General features: G+C 53.7%; 2 protein-coding genes across 2 annotated transcripts; both read left to right on the forward strand.

The window, feature by feature from the left end:
• The first annotated feature begins 4,769 nt into the window (after positions 1–4,769).
• On the forward strand, positions 4,770–8,633 carry PUNSTDRAFT_53194 (uncharacterized protein). Its single transcript, XM_007384881.1, has 18 exons — positions 4,770–5,027; positions 5,086–5,518; positions 5,581–5,836; positions 5,899–6,040; positions 6,093–6,247; positions 6,413–6,604; positions 6,669–6,672; positions 6,741–6,746; positions 6,819–6,837; positions 6,901–6,937; positions 7,014–7,066; positions 7,158–7,299; positions 7,375–7,481; positions 7,541–7,692; positions 7,750–7,966; positions 8,027–8,045; positions 8,107–8,352; positions 8,408–8,633. Exons 1-18 carry the CDS (start codon positions 4,986–4,988, stop codon positions 8,439–8,441), a joined length of 2,256 nt encoding a protein of 751 aa, XP_007384943.1. The 5' UTR covers positions 4,770–4,985; the 3' UTR covers positions 8,442–8,633.
• Positions 8,634–10,719: 2,086 nt separating this feature from the next.
• Positions 10,720–11,807, forward strand: PUNSTDRAFT_53195 (uncharacterized protein). Its single transcript, XM_007384882.1, has 3 exons — positions 10,720–10,907; positions 10,966–11,620; positions 11,677–11,807. The coding sequence occupies exon 2, from the start codon at positions 11,164–11,166 to the stop codon at positions 11,608–11,610; it is 447 nt and encodes a 148-aa protein (XP_007384944.1). The 5' UTR covers positions 10,720–10,907; positions 10,966–11,163; the 3' UTR covers positions 11,611–11,620; positions 11,677–11,807.
• Positions 11,808–12,427: the final 620 nt, after the last annotated feature.

The raw sequence follows: 12,427 nt of genomic DNA on the forward strand, positions 1-12,427 counted from the left end.
TTCCTTCTGTTCCTTCGATCGCAACTTGAACAAGCGGGAGTGTTAAACTTTGTATATCGTACAAATATGGAAATATCACACACTCGTTACCTATTATGTACAGATTCTCTCACATGTTCTATTCTTGTGTTCTTCTTTGCGATCTTCTATCTTTCCTGATTGATATTACCGCTTTAGGCACATTCTTTTGTTCCCTTTATGGAAATGCTTCCCTCGAGCTCCCTCACATATACCAGGAGCTCTCCCTTCGCATCTCCTCAGTCTTTTCCCTTATACTTGACTGAGGAGTGAGTCTACCATGTCCCTTCATGTCCCTTATGTCCTAACGTACTTATGATGCCTCTGTAGTCATATATTAGGTACTACATGCGTAACTCAGTCTTTTCCCTTATACTTGACTGAGGATCATATATTAGGGAATTATCGCTCTTGCCTTCAGATCCAGAAGTTCATCAGGACGTCCTCATTTGAAGGTGGCCCCCGAACAAGGGGTAGACATTAACAAAGTTTTTGACGTCCAGTATCAAAGTTTCGTTAAGGGTGTTGGGACCCCCACCCACCCACCCCAACCTTCCTAATATGGATATGTGTTCCCACGGTCGCAAGACTCTGAGGAGCACGGTGTGTTCAGTCATCCCGACTTTCTGCACACAGCCCCATATCTACTCGTAGAAAACTTAGAGTTGCTCCAGAGGAGTCTGAGAAGCCTTCCAGAAATATACAAACACATGGTCTGGTGAGTAAAAGTTGATAGAAAAAGCTACTACACTCAGAATCGATTGCAGCACCTGACACAAGAGGTGATGTACATGCACATCATACCACTTCACTACCCAAGCCATGTCAATGTTTGATTGCGAGCATGTATATCTTTGTGGCAGGCATCTCTACCAGTCCACACCTTTCAACAATCAAGGATTTCTATCCGAGTATGAGAGTTTGGGGACATAGGAATGCAACAAGGGTTAGACTGCTCTACATTCACAAGGGTTATTACTATCAGATCAACATGCACCTCAATATACATGATAAGTAACTTCCTGAACCAACTGGGGCACCGACAAACTCTGTATGACCAAACAGCGAGTGATAGAGCTCTGGGAACCCTTTCATGGCACACGAACTGTTTGACTTATCAGAAATGGCTAGGTATACATCCTTGCACCTGCAGGTCAATGAGTGCTACAAGTTTGTCTCAGAAATCATGGTGAAATTTGTCGCCGTTGTCAAGCTACAGCCGATATGCTCTGCGTGGCAGTGGGAGGTCAAGTAATGCGCGGAAGTCACGACACGCCATCTCTTTTGCAAACGGCAGTAAGTAGCCTGACCAACTCACAAGTTCACGCAATTCCAAGTCGAAACCCACAAGCTAAGTCAATTTTCAAGCTGAGCTGAGTCAAAATCAATTCCAACTCAACTTGGCGGCAACTTGCCATCACTAGACCGTGAAAATGCACCGCCACCTGCCATATATGGAAGGTAGCAAAGTTTCGTTAAGGCCTGACCCGGACCCCCCCACCCACCCAGTGGCGTCTCGGAAACTGCCGATGTCCACCCCTTGCCCCCGAAACGCAAAACCTCCAGCAAGGCCCCAGCGCTGCAACAGCTTTGGAAGGGTTGGGCGTGCGCGTGCGACTGTGCGTGTTCTCCTTGGTCGCCGGCGCATTCGTTTGTTCGGATTCGCGGGGTGCGAGGGCAAATCTGATGGCGGCCCATGCCCATGCTTCCCCACACAGCGGGAAGAGGAACGGGACCCCATGCCGTCACGCGACGGATCAAGATTCCTCCGCGAAGGAAGGGGGAATATGGCGCGGAAGATAAAGGCGTCCGCGTCGTATACATAAGCTAGGGTCAAGGGGGCGTGCGAGCGCGAGGATATAATCCAGTTTTTTTTTCGTGTGTCAGATGTGAACGTTGGGGGGTCCGCCCAGATCAGGAGATGGTAAGCAGCGCGCCGGCGGTAGTGGTACGACCCCGTTTATATCCGCCAAAAGCGTCGAAACGAGATCCGAAGATAGAAGGACGAAGTGCGAAGAAGCCGGCAGGTGCGGGGAAGGGCGAGGCGTATATTCTACGGCGTACGTACGCGAGCGGGGTAAACGGCGTTAGGGCTGGGATGTGTAATCCCCGATGATTGGCCGCGACTTGGATCAACGCATGGAGAGGGGCAGATCTATCCACAGCCTTGCTTTGCTTTGTCGGTGACGGTCCGACGAGAGACGTACGACGGTCGTGAGTCGTGATGGTGGACGGGCGTGGGTGTGTTCGAGGAAGGATAATCGAGGACCAATAATCGGAAAGCACATGCAAGTGAATCCCGTAAGCAAGCAGCAAAGCATCTTGTCGGAGCTTGATGAACTCCGGCTATCTGTCGTTGATGCTATACGAGACTTGGGCATAGGGTGGTACATAACGACATCCCGTGAGCGAGTTTGGCTGTCTGGTTGGCTACGGATCGGCCGATCATGAGGTCCCGTAGTAAACCTGAAAGGCAGGCGGTCGCGCGATGCTGGCGTGCTGGCGATAGGTGATAGGTCATGCCAAGGTCCGGTGGGAAGGCCAGCGCCGCGTTCTGACGCGACGCAACGGAGTTTCGTTGATAGGTCCGTCGCAAGGCGTGGGCGGCGCAGATGCAGATATGGGCACTTGCATGCTACTGAGCATCACGGTCAGGGTCGCCTTCACAGATCCGCATGCACAGTCAGACTAGGTTAGATCGCGGAGAAACGCGAAATTTTTGTCTAGTTTGCCTTAGGTTTTGGCGCAGCCGCGTAGCGTGTTCTGGGTGGCATCTTTATCCGATGACAACAAGACGAAGACGGGAGGACAGGCCGAGGTAAAATAGCCATGATCCGATAACAAGCCAAAGATGGGCGCTATACCAGAGCCAAGTACCTTGATTTCAAGTCTGAGACGAAGGAAAGTAGCGGACGGAGGGAAGTGAAGAGGCCGGGGTCGCCGACATCAGCTCGAGCTCGCATGTGCGTCATCGTTCTAGTTCGTATACGAAGGCGCAGGCGTAGATAGGCTGTGCGAAGGCACGTTCGATCTGGTGCTTCGGGTTCGAGATAAGTATCGGCGTTTTCTCGTGATATTCGTTATCAGACGAAGACAATCGGGGAGGGAAAACGGAGCGTGGCGAACGAGAGTAGCTGAAGACCTTATATGGTATCGGAGGCCAGAATCTGCGTCATCGTTCAGATCTGAGTGCGTCACTGAGAAATGAGCCAGCTTACCGGTGTGCGCTTGGAAGGAGAAAGTCTTGAGAGAATGCTGGTACTGGATATCGCCGAGGAACGACCCTGAACAATGAACATCAAAAGACACAGTATTGATAGCACGGTGATTGAGATGTAGAGCCGATCGGAGAGGTCTGGCCTGCCAGAGGCTCTGGATGCAAATGCAAACTGGAAAACCCATATTTCGGTGAGCGACAACGTTGAGATAGGTCGTAGGAGGTAAAGACAAAGAAGATAATTGGGATGTAAGCGCTGCGCCTGCATTCGGAAGCACACAGAATACCTGTTTCTCGGTAGGCCAGAATTGAACATGGTCGAAGGTGACGATGATGATTCAAGGAAACAAGAAAAAGGCTGGATCTTGGCAAAACCCTGAGATGCACTGCAAACTCTTCCCCGGAACCAAGAGCGTCATGTTGTTCGGCCCGATATACCACAGAGGCACATCTATGATCACACCGGAGCAACATAACTGCCCACTTGATAGAGTCAGATCAAGAGCGCTATATCTAGCATTCAGGAACATCCTCGAATAGCACCGAACCCTCGCTTGAGAGATTCAGCGCAGACCCAAGAGCATAATGTGCGCGCGCGAAGCGGTGTATTGTCGGGCCCCTGGCGGATGTGGAAGGCATCGTGTCATCGACATATGTAGAACCGAAGGAACGACCGAAGTTCCGATGTGGTACCAGTGGCTGTAGCGGGGTAGACAAGAAGCAGGCTTTCGCGGTAGATCCGAGTATGATGCATGGAAGCACTCGAAGGCGTGAGTTGAGCCTCGCAATGCAAAGAGCTAAAGTAGCAGAGAAGACGAAGGTTTCAACTTCGAGCCGGAGATCCCTTGGAGGCTTGCGAGCTTCAAGTTCCAAGACGGCCATATCAGGCAAACCGAAGCTTTCGGCTGCTGGAGTATAGTACTTGTGCTATATCGTCGGAGCCGACGAGCTAATGAGGTAGCGAAAGGAGAAGAATGAGACAAGCACCAGCTAGCCGTGATGCATGATGACTCCGGTGACGATGTCTTCTGGCCAGCGACGAGGCAGAAGCCTATGAGCAGCAGTCATCGCTCATCGCTCAGCGCATAGTACTAAGTTCGGGTTCGGCATTTAGCCGACAGGCAAGGTTACTCTATCCCCTGAGGAGGATCGAGGAATGGTTGACGAGAATCGAAGGGGGACGGATTTGCTTGTGTAACGTGTGCCCGGCCGGCGACCGTGCGGCGATCCCTGCGTCGGCTGTTACCTTCTTCCAGAAAGATGGTGTTTCTCTGCCTGCGGAGATCGAGGAGGGTGAGCGGACACTTGGCGGGCACCCTCTTTGGGGATAAGCCGCCCCGAACGTGCCGACGTCGCCCAAAAATAGCGGATCGGGAAAGCTGTGCTCTCTCCCTGGCTACACGTGACTCCATTCACGTCTTTCCGGCCTGATGGTGGCTGGGAAAGGCAACTTTGGAGCGAAACAAGCTCGCCGTCGTCCCGTCGTCCCGTTGATCCTCTCGGAGCTGTCATCGTTGCGGCGGTCCTGCGGTCAATTTTGCGCAGAGCGAACCATTCCACTGCTGTCTGCTGTACCAGGGTACTTGCCTCCTGCCGACTGCAACATCGCCCCGGTGCTGTGCTCGTGTGCTGGGACACCTGCGACACCCTGTTATACGCCTCAAGATCAACGTTCACCCTGCCTAAATACGTTGGCTCCCTACGGCGTAACTGCTGAGATACTTGACATCCGTCAACGACCTAGAAAGAGATGGACAATCCAGGATGGCGCGCAAGGCATCAGGCTCGCAAGGCAAGCCACAATTTAACAAAAGCGATGACTTCGGAGCGTAGCTAACCCGGAGCCGCAGGAGCTCGAACGCCCTCATATGCGCGGACCAGACGGCATGTACACGCCCGTAGAGCAAGAGCCAATGCCCATGAACGAGGGCTTCATCGGCGGCTTCCATCCCACTATCGACCCGGGAGTCGCGCCGCCACCGCCGCTGCCGCCGAAGGACCACCGCTTCCACCTCCCCGGCTTCGAGGCCCGCCACCAGCGCGACGAGGATGCGCGGCCCGTGAGCGAGGTCCCTGCCGCGTGGCTGCCCAACTACCCCCAAGGGCCCGGTCAGCCCGCCGCGATCCGCGCCAGCGAGCTCACCAAGCTGAGCGCCGTCGAGCGCACGCACAGGTTCAAGACGGCGCGGATGAACCCGCATCTGCAGTTCATGGCCGGCCCGCTGTTGCGTTTTGACACGATCGACGAGCATGGGGTCTGGTGCGGTTCGGCGATGATCGTCAGTGAGTATATGCGTTCGGTGCAGTGTTGGGGTGTGAAGTGTTCAGGGGCTGATTCCGTGCAGCCGCCGACGCTGGATCAATCTATGAACCTCATCCGATGCTCACCTACGAATGGGACCCGGATCGTACTCCAGTGTCTCGCTTACCGGGAAGCCCGGAAACACCGCGATCGCACGGCAAGTCGTTCGACCTTGGACCGCACCCGGCCGACCCACAAGCGGTCGCATTTCCGCCGGCGAACGGGCACCTGGAAGGGCCGAACACGCAAGTGCAACACGTTCGAGGTCAGGAGCTCTGGGTGTATGCCGGTCACGGCGGGTGCGTCCTTTCCGACGATTCAGCTGGGATTGATATGCTGACCACGCATATGCGCAACCCAGGACGTTCACATTCTGGCGTTTCATGATCCGGGTCCCTCTCGAACGGAACCCGATGAAGATCCAATACAGCATCAACAGCGGACAAGATCTTGAATTTCATGTTCCCGCTCGCGGACAGAACATGCGCTGGGCTGCGTACTCGGTAGGCACATCTCGTGTGCAATGATTTTATCTGGCTCAAGGAAGTTCGGCAGTGTAACGGGTTCAGTGCCGGTGTCAACCCGGATAACTTCCGAGGGCCCGGCTTCAAGAGCGGTTACGACCCCGTGTGGATGGACCTGCTCGCCAAGCACGCGGAGGACCCATTCCACGCACTCGTTGGGGGTGGTGATCAGCTTTACTGCGATGGGTAAGCCACTCGACTTCTTTGCGTTGTCTACTCCATATGCGCTATGCGCTTTCCACTCCGAAGTCGACTTTCTTTTCGCGTTTTCCGTACCGCGCGCCCGCATATCGTCGCGTCGCCTTCTATTCTCGTATTCGTATTTCTGATGGCACCGCTTGATGATATCAGGATTACGCGCGAACCGGAGCTGCAGGAATGGGTAACGATGAGGGACAACACCAAGAAAAAGGTCTATCCGCTTACGGACGAAATCCGTTTCGCTATCGACCGTTTCTATTTCAACCACTACTGCGCTTCCTTCCGCAGTGGCGCGTTCGCGCGCGCGAACTGCTCGATTCCGATGATGAATATGCTGGGTGAGCGTGGTTCTTGGCTTAGTGGGCGAGGGGCGATCGAGTCGAGCTGACGGTGCCTTGACCCTTCCCCACATAGATGACCATGGTGAGCCCGGACTTGTGACGACACTCTGACTCCCGATCGCTCATCGCTGCGCTCAGATCTTGTGAGTACTCTTTGTCACGTGAAATCACGCGCAAGCGAGAGAACTGAATTGAGCGTCCCCTCCGCCGCGAAGATCGACGGCTTCGGTAGCTGTGCGTGGCGCTTTCTTACTCGCTTTTCCCCGCAACGCGCACGCTAACCATATCTCGACGCAGACCCCGACGATCTGCAGATGTCGCCCATATTCAGACAGTGAGCCCCGCTTCCTTCGCCCTGGCTACGCGATCCCCCGCGCTCGACTGTATGACTTCATGCTCGCGTTTTCCAGTATCGGATCCCGAGGCTACTTCTTCTTCCTCCTTTTCCAATGTTTCATCGTCGGTGAGTCGGACATATTCTCCCCGGACATGTCGGCGATGTTCTACCCTGTTTGACTTGGCCTTTTTGCTCATGTATGACGTTGCGCGTACAGCTGATGTCGATGGACTGGACGACAAACATCATACGAACAAGTCGATCATCATCGGCGGACCCGGTCCTTATGTGCCCTTCCCGTCCCACTCGTTCTTGGCGAATATGGGCCCGAAAACGTGGATGTTGCTCCTCGATTGCAGGTCCGCGTCTCCTTTCGTCATTTCAATCGGGTTTCTGGGAAAATGAAAGGCTGATATGGTTTCCGAACCGTTTAGGGCGGAGAGGAAGAAGGACCAGGTCTGCAGCCGAACGGAGTATGACAAAGTGTTCGAGAGACTGCAGACGATACCCCAGGGCGTCGAGCATCTGGCCGTTCTCATCGGTAGGTCACGTTATGGCCGCCTAACCTTGCTTGATGCTTACCAGTCTGGCATCGTTTAGGCATTCCCATCGCATACCCGCGAATGGTCTTCCTCGAGACAGCGCTAGAGTCAAAATTCAACCCCTTAATATCTCTCGGAAAGAACGGGACGTCGGGCCTGTCCGGCTTTCTCAACAAGTTCAACTCTGACGCCGAGCTTCTCGATGATCTGGTATGTTACGTCGAGTGCGACTGCGCGTCACCCCGCCTTCTGACCACGACGTGCCAGAGCGACCACTGGACCGCCAAATCGCACAAGAAGGAACGAAACTGGTTCATCGAACAGTTGCAGCACTTCGCGCTGGCCAGGAGAATCCGAATCACCTTTGTATCTGGCGATGTGCATTGTGCCGCCTGCGGCGTGCTCAAAACACTCGTCAAGAAGAAAGATCAGGCACCGGTGCCCCCCGTCGAGGATCATCGATACATGCTGAACGTCGTTACCAGTAAGCGTCAAGAATCCCCTGTAAATCTGATTCGAGCTGCTGACGAATGGCCGTTCGTAGGTGCCATAGTCAATACCCCGTGAGTGCCTTCAGACAGTGAGGATGGAACAAGCATTTGACGAATGCAACTTGCTTCTCAGGCCGCCAGGCGGTGTGTTAACCATGGTCGGCACCCTCGCTTCAAAGACGCATCGCACAATGCATTACTGCGACACGGATGAGACGATGGTGCCTCTTTTCCAGCACGACCCAGACGGTAGCTCGAGCAAAAACAAGTACATCATGGGCAGACGGAACTGGACCGCCGTCACGCTTGACCCATCCTCAGGCGAAATGCTGTTCGACATTCGGGTGGAGAAAGAAAAAGGCATAGGCCAGACTGTCGGGTGCGTATATGCTCATGTTGAGCGCACCTTTCCATGTCTGATGGTATGTGTTTAGGTATCCGATTCGAGCGCCGCCTCCACGATGGTGAAGTACTGGTCACTTCGGCATTCTATCTAATCGGCATTGGTTCGTGGCAGACCCTAGCCCGCTTTGGTTCAAAATCCCGCATGCGCGTCCGTTCTTGCTTCCTGAGAATGTGTAATCATTTGCAGCTGCTAAGTTGGCTTCCCCTCATTAAACTACTCCCCATTTTCATAACTTATTCTATGATACCCGTGCCGCATGATACACCCTCGCTCCTTCGATGCCCGTTAACCTCGCAATCACACCCATCCTTTCTACTGCATGTATCTGTTGTATCGATATTATATGGCGTCTAACGGCGTGATGGCGATACTTCACGTTGCATTCTCTGTGCGCCTGAGCGCAGAGCCATGCAGCACCAGCGAAGCTTGCTTGATAGTGATGCATCTACGCGGTGAGCTGGATCTTTGCAGCGCTCGGCACTCTACCTCGGTGTACCTCGAGCTCCTACTGACGGAGAGCGTGCTACAACCACTCTCCGTCCATCCCCGACCTCGAATCCATCTATTCACCGTACGATGAACAAACGGATTTACGCGTATGTAAAGCCTACATCGACACGTCATTCCTGCCAACGTCGGCGCTAAGTGGTGCTCAACACCCCCAAGATTTGATAAGTTTCGGCTGACACTGGGCTGGACTTCGCCAACATTCTCTTGTTCGGTGGAAGATATAGCCAGGAAAGCAATCATAGGTTTTGGTATACTGTATTGCATTGGATGTGAACACGGGCGACGAAACGATTATATACCATAATCGGCCGTTCAGTATGTTACCGAATAGTAGGGCGTGCGGCGAAACCAAAACCGCATTGATGAGGACAACGAGCTGACAGAAGCCGTCCGGACCGTATTGCTCCACAGCTCCAGGATCATCCATGTGGAAGATCGAAATGAATTATTTCGGCCTGTTCATATTGTTTTAGCTACACAACCGCTAATCTAGGTAACGAGATACAGGAATCAGACGAGTCGCACGGAGTTCAGAAGAAGTAGACCATGCGACAGACATGTCATTTACTGTACACACGAGCAGCAAGTTACCTTCTTGCCAGAACTATTACACACGAACAGGTCTCGCTCCGGATGCTGATAGCAAAGGTTGTCGCCCATAGTGGGTGGGGAGATGTTAGCCTCAGGTCTCAGACATTTTTTCCCGATCAGAAAACGTAGGCATATACTACTACAACCAGTGGAAGCGAGAAGCTTGTTTACAGGTCGGCATCGATGATGGTGAGAGCATAGGGTTCGAAGCCCTCGTTGGCGTATTCACGGCGTGCCGGTAATCTGGTTGCTCGGGGTCTGGTTGCTCGGGGGGTAGATATACAGGATAAGTAGCGTGCGAAGTGACTAGGTTCGATCGAAGGCTCCGTTCCACACATGTAACCTACGAAAGATCTTTCGATGATCTTAAAGGACACACCCCTATCTGCGCTCAGCCATTGTTCCGCCTGTTTTCTGTGGTGGGCGCATGGTGCATTCGCGTAGTTCCGAAGCGGGAGTTATGACCGCTGAAGCTATAAAATTGTGAGCACAGGTTGAGGACGGCGGAGATAGATATACCACCAGCAAGCTAACCATGATCGTTCTGAGCCCATATTGCCAGGGTAAGAAGACGTTCCGCAACCCAGGCAGAGTCATAATTGACTTGACAACGTGCCGTTCCTGATATTGGACCCTACACGTCCGTGAGTCTGACAGCTCGTAAAATATACACGCGCCTCGCCGGAAGCATTCCGAAGCATGCCAGTAGATACGTTGTTTATTGACCGCTGGTATCACCAGCGGACCTACAAGGTTCAATAAGACGAAAGGTCAACAGATTCGGCTGGGACGAGCCCCCCTCCCCTTCCCCCCGCTCGCATCCCTTACCGCCGTGTATCCGTGGCGTACTTCAGTTTCCTTGCCCACGCCTTTGCCCTCGCCACACAATGTTGGTGCCTGTTCTGCCGCCAGCCTTGCCACCCGATCTAGATGTCGCGTCGAAGGGCGTTGCCGTGGAACCGATGTATGTAACCACCGTCTCTGTGAGGCCTTCGCTGATTCACCACCCTGCTAGAGAATCATGGATCAACATTGACCAATGCGACCCGAGTTTGGACGTATCTTCCGAGTCTGTGGACCAGGCGAACGCGCCTTTTGTCGGGGAGCAGCACCTTACTCTGGCATGGCAGAGTTCATTCGACTTTCATCTCGCGCTAGCGGATCACTTCCCGCAACATCTGCCATATCTCATCGACGGACCATATTTCTCTGAGTGCTTCCGTCACGACGATAAACGCGAATTCGAGGTGTGCTCATTCTATGATAAGCAGTGAGTCTAACTTTTACATAACGATCCAGGACAACATGCTGCAAGATCGGCCAGAGGACCTTTCGTCGTACATGCCGGTTCTCCCTTCGTCATCACCGCCATCCTCGCCTTTGCCCATCTTGTCGTCGAAGTTCTATTCTTCCTCATTGGCGCGTCCCTTGAGTGGAGATGAGCCCATCGAGAATGCGATCACGCATTCAAACGATAAAACCCACCGCGTTGGTCATCTCGATCCTCGCGGGTCCCATCCCATCCACTCCGATGAACCACATACCACTCCGCCTGACTTGCGGCGCGAGGTTCCATTCCCTTGCTCTGAGTCCGGCCCACACTGTCCGCCGGCGCCTTGTCCCACCGTCGACACGTCCCACTTGGTCGATTCAAGCGGTCCCTCTCATCTCCCTTCGAAGCGAATGGATGGAGGCAGTGTGGAAAAAGACACCGTTCTCCAGCGTTCCAGCAGGTCCAAGGAGCAGTATCTGCCACCTAAGGTGCCTTCTCGTCAGAAGCGTCAACTCGACGACGAGGAATACCTCCCATCCCTCGATCTCGACGCCAACTACCCTGATGCAAGGCCGAAAGCCAAGAAACAGAGGCGCGCGGTGACACAGAAGGCCAAGAAGGTAACGGCGAAGAAAGCCACCGTCCCCGAATGGTCGAAGCGATTCTACTGCACCGAATGTGACGTGGGTGCCAGCCGCCGGTCCGACTTTAGAAGGCATTTGGAGTCTGCATCGCACACCGGCAACCCGGAGGGACGTGTTACGTGTCCACGGTGCGGAAGGAAGTTTGCGCGGGGTGATTCATGGGGAAGGCACTTCGATGACGGGTACTGCTTCAAGATCACCCCGAAGGTGTGAGGACGAAGTGCTTTCGTTCGGGCTCTCTGTCAGCCGGTGCCGGTTACACACTTCAACGGGGCGTACCTCGGAAGGACTCGTAATAGATCCTTTTCACGTCCAGATGACCAGCTTTTGTTACGACGCGAAGAATAGTCTCCGTTCGAACCACCAACCGACCCGAGTCCATTCCGCCCGCTCCCATCCATGCGCGATCGCAAGATTCTATGCTCACTGGGAGCAATGCTATGACTCCTCGCATTTACCAACGAGCGAGATCTCATTTTCTACGGTCGGATGTTGAGAGTAAGTCGGCGACGTGCAACGAGTCCGACGACCTGCACATCCATTTGATGGTCGGATGACATCGCCGGACGGTCGCTGATGTTGACCTATGCCTCAAGCGTGGCGCTGGATAACATGCGTCCTTTGATGAGCGTGAAGAGAATAGATGAAAGGTCGGACGCTGACAGTGAGTATCAGTAAACGTATCGGAGTCTCGGAGACGGACGCGGTGATACAAGGCGGTGGCGTGCCTTTTGCGACTTGTACACCTTCAGACACCTTCTCTTTTTTGCTTATTACTCTAGCTCGCCAGAAATCGACTGGTCTGGATAAGTTTCCGGTGGGCCGGTCGCTCGTTAGAATCACGCCCAGTGTTGTCGTTCATAAAGGACCATTGCACACACGCTTACATGGAAGTGCCTTCAATCCGATACGCGATAATCGAGAGGACAGGTTCACTACGTATCGGGCTCGCACCCACTACTCACCACATACATCCCCTCTGTTTGACGACTCGTGCACCTTTCCATTGTTGAACCTATCATTCAGTCTC

The sequence above is a fragment of the Punctularia strigosozonata genome (assembly GCF_000264995.1).
Source record: "Punctularia strigosozonata HHB-11173 SS5 unplaced genomic scaffold PUNSTscaffold_8, whole genome shotgun sequence".
Lineage (NCBI taxonomy): Eukaryota > Fungi > Basidiomycota > Agaricomycetes > Corticiales > Punctulariaceae > Punctularia > Punctularia strigosozonata.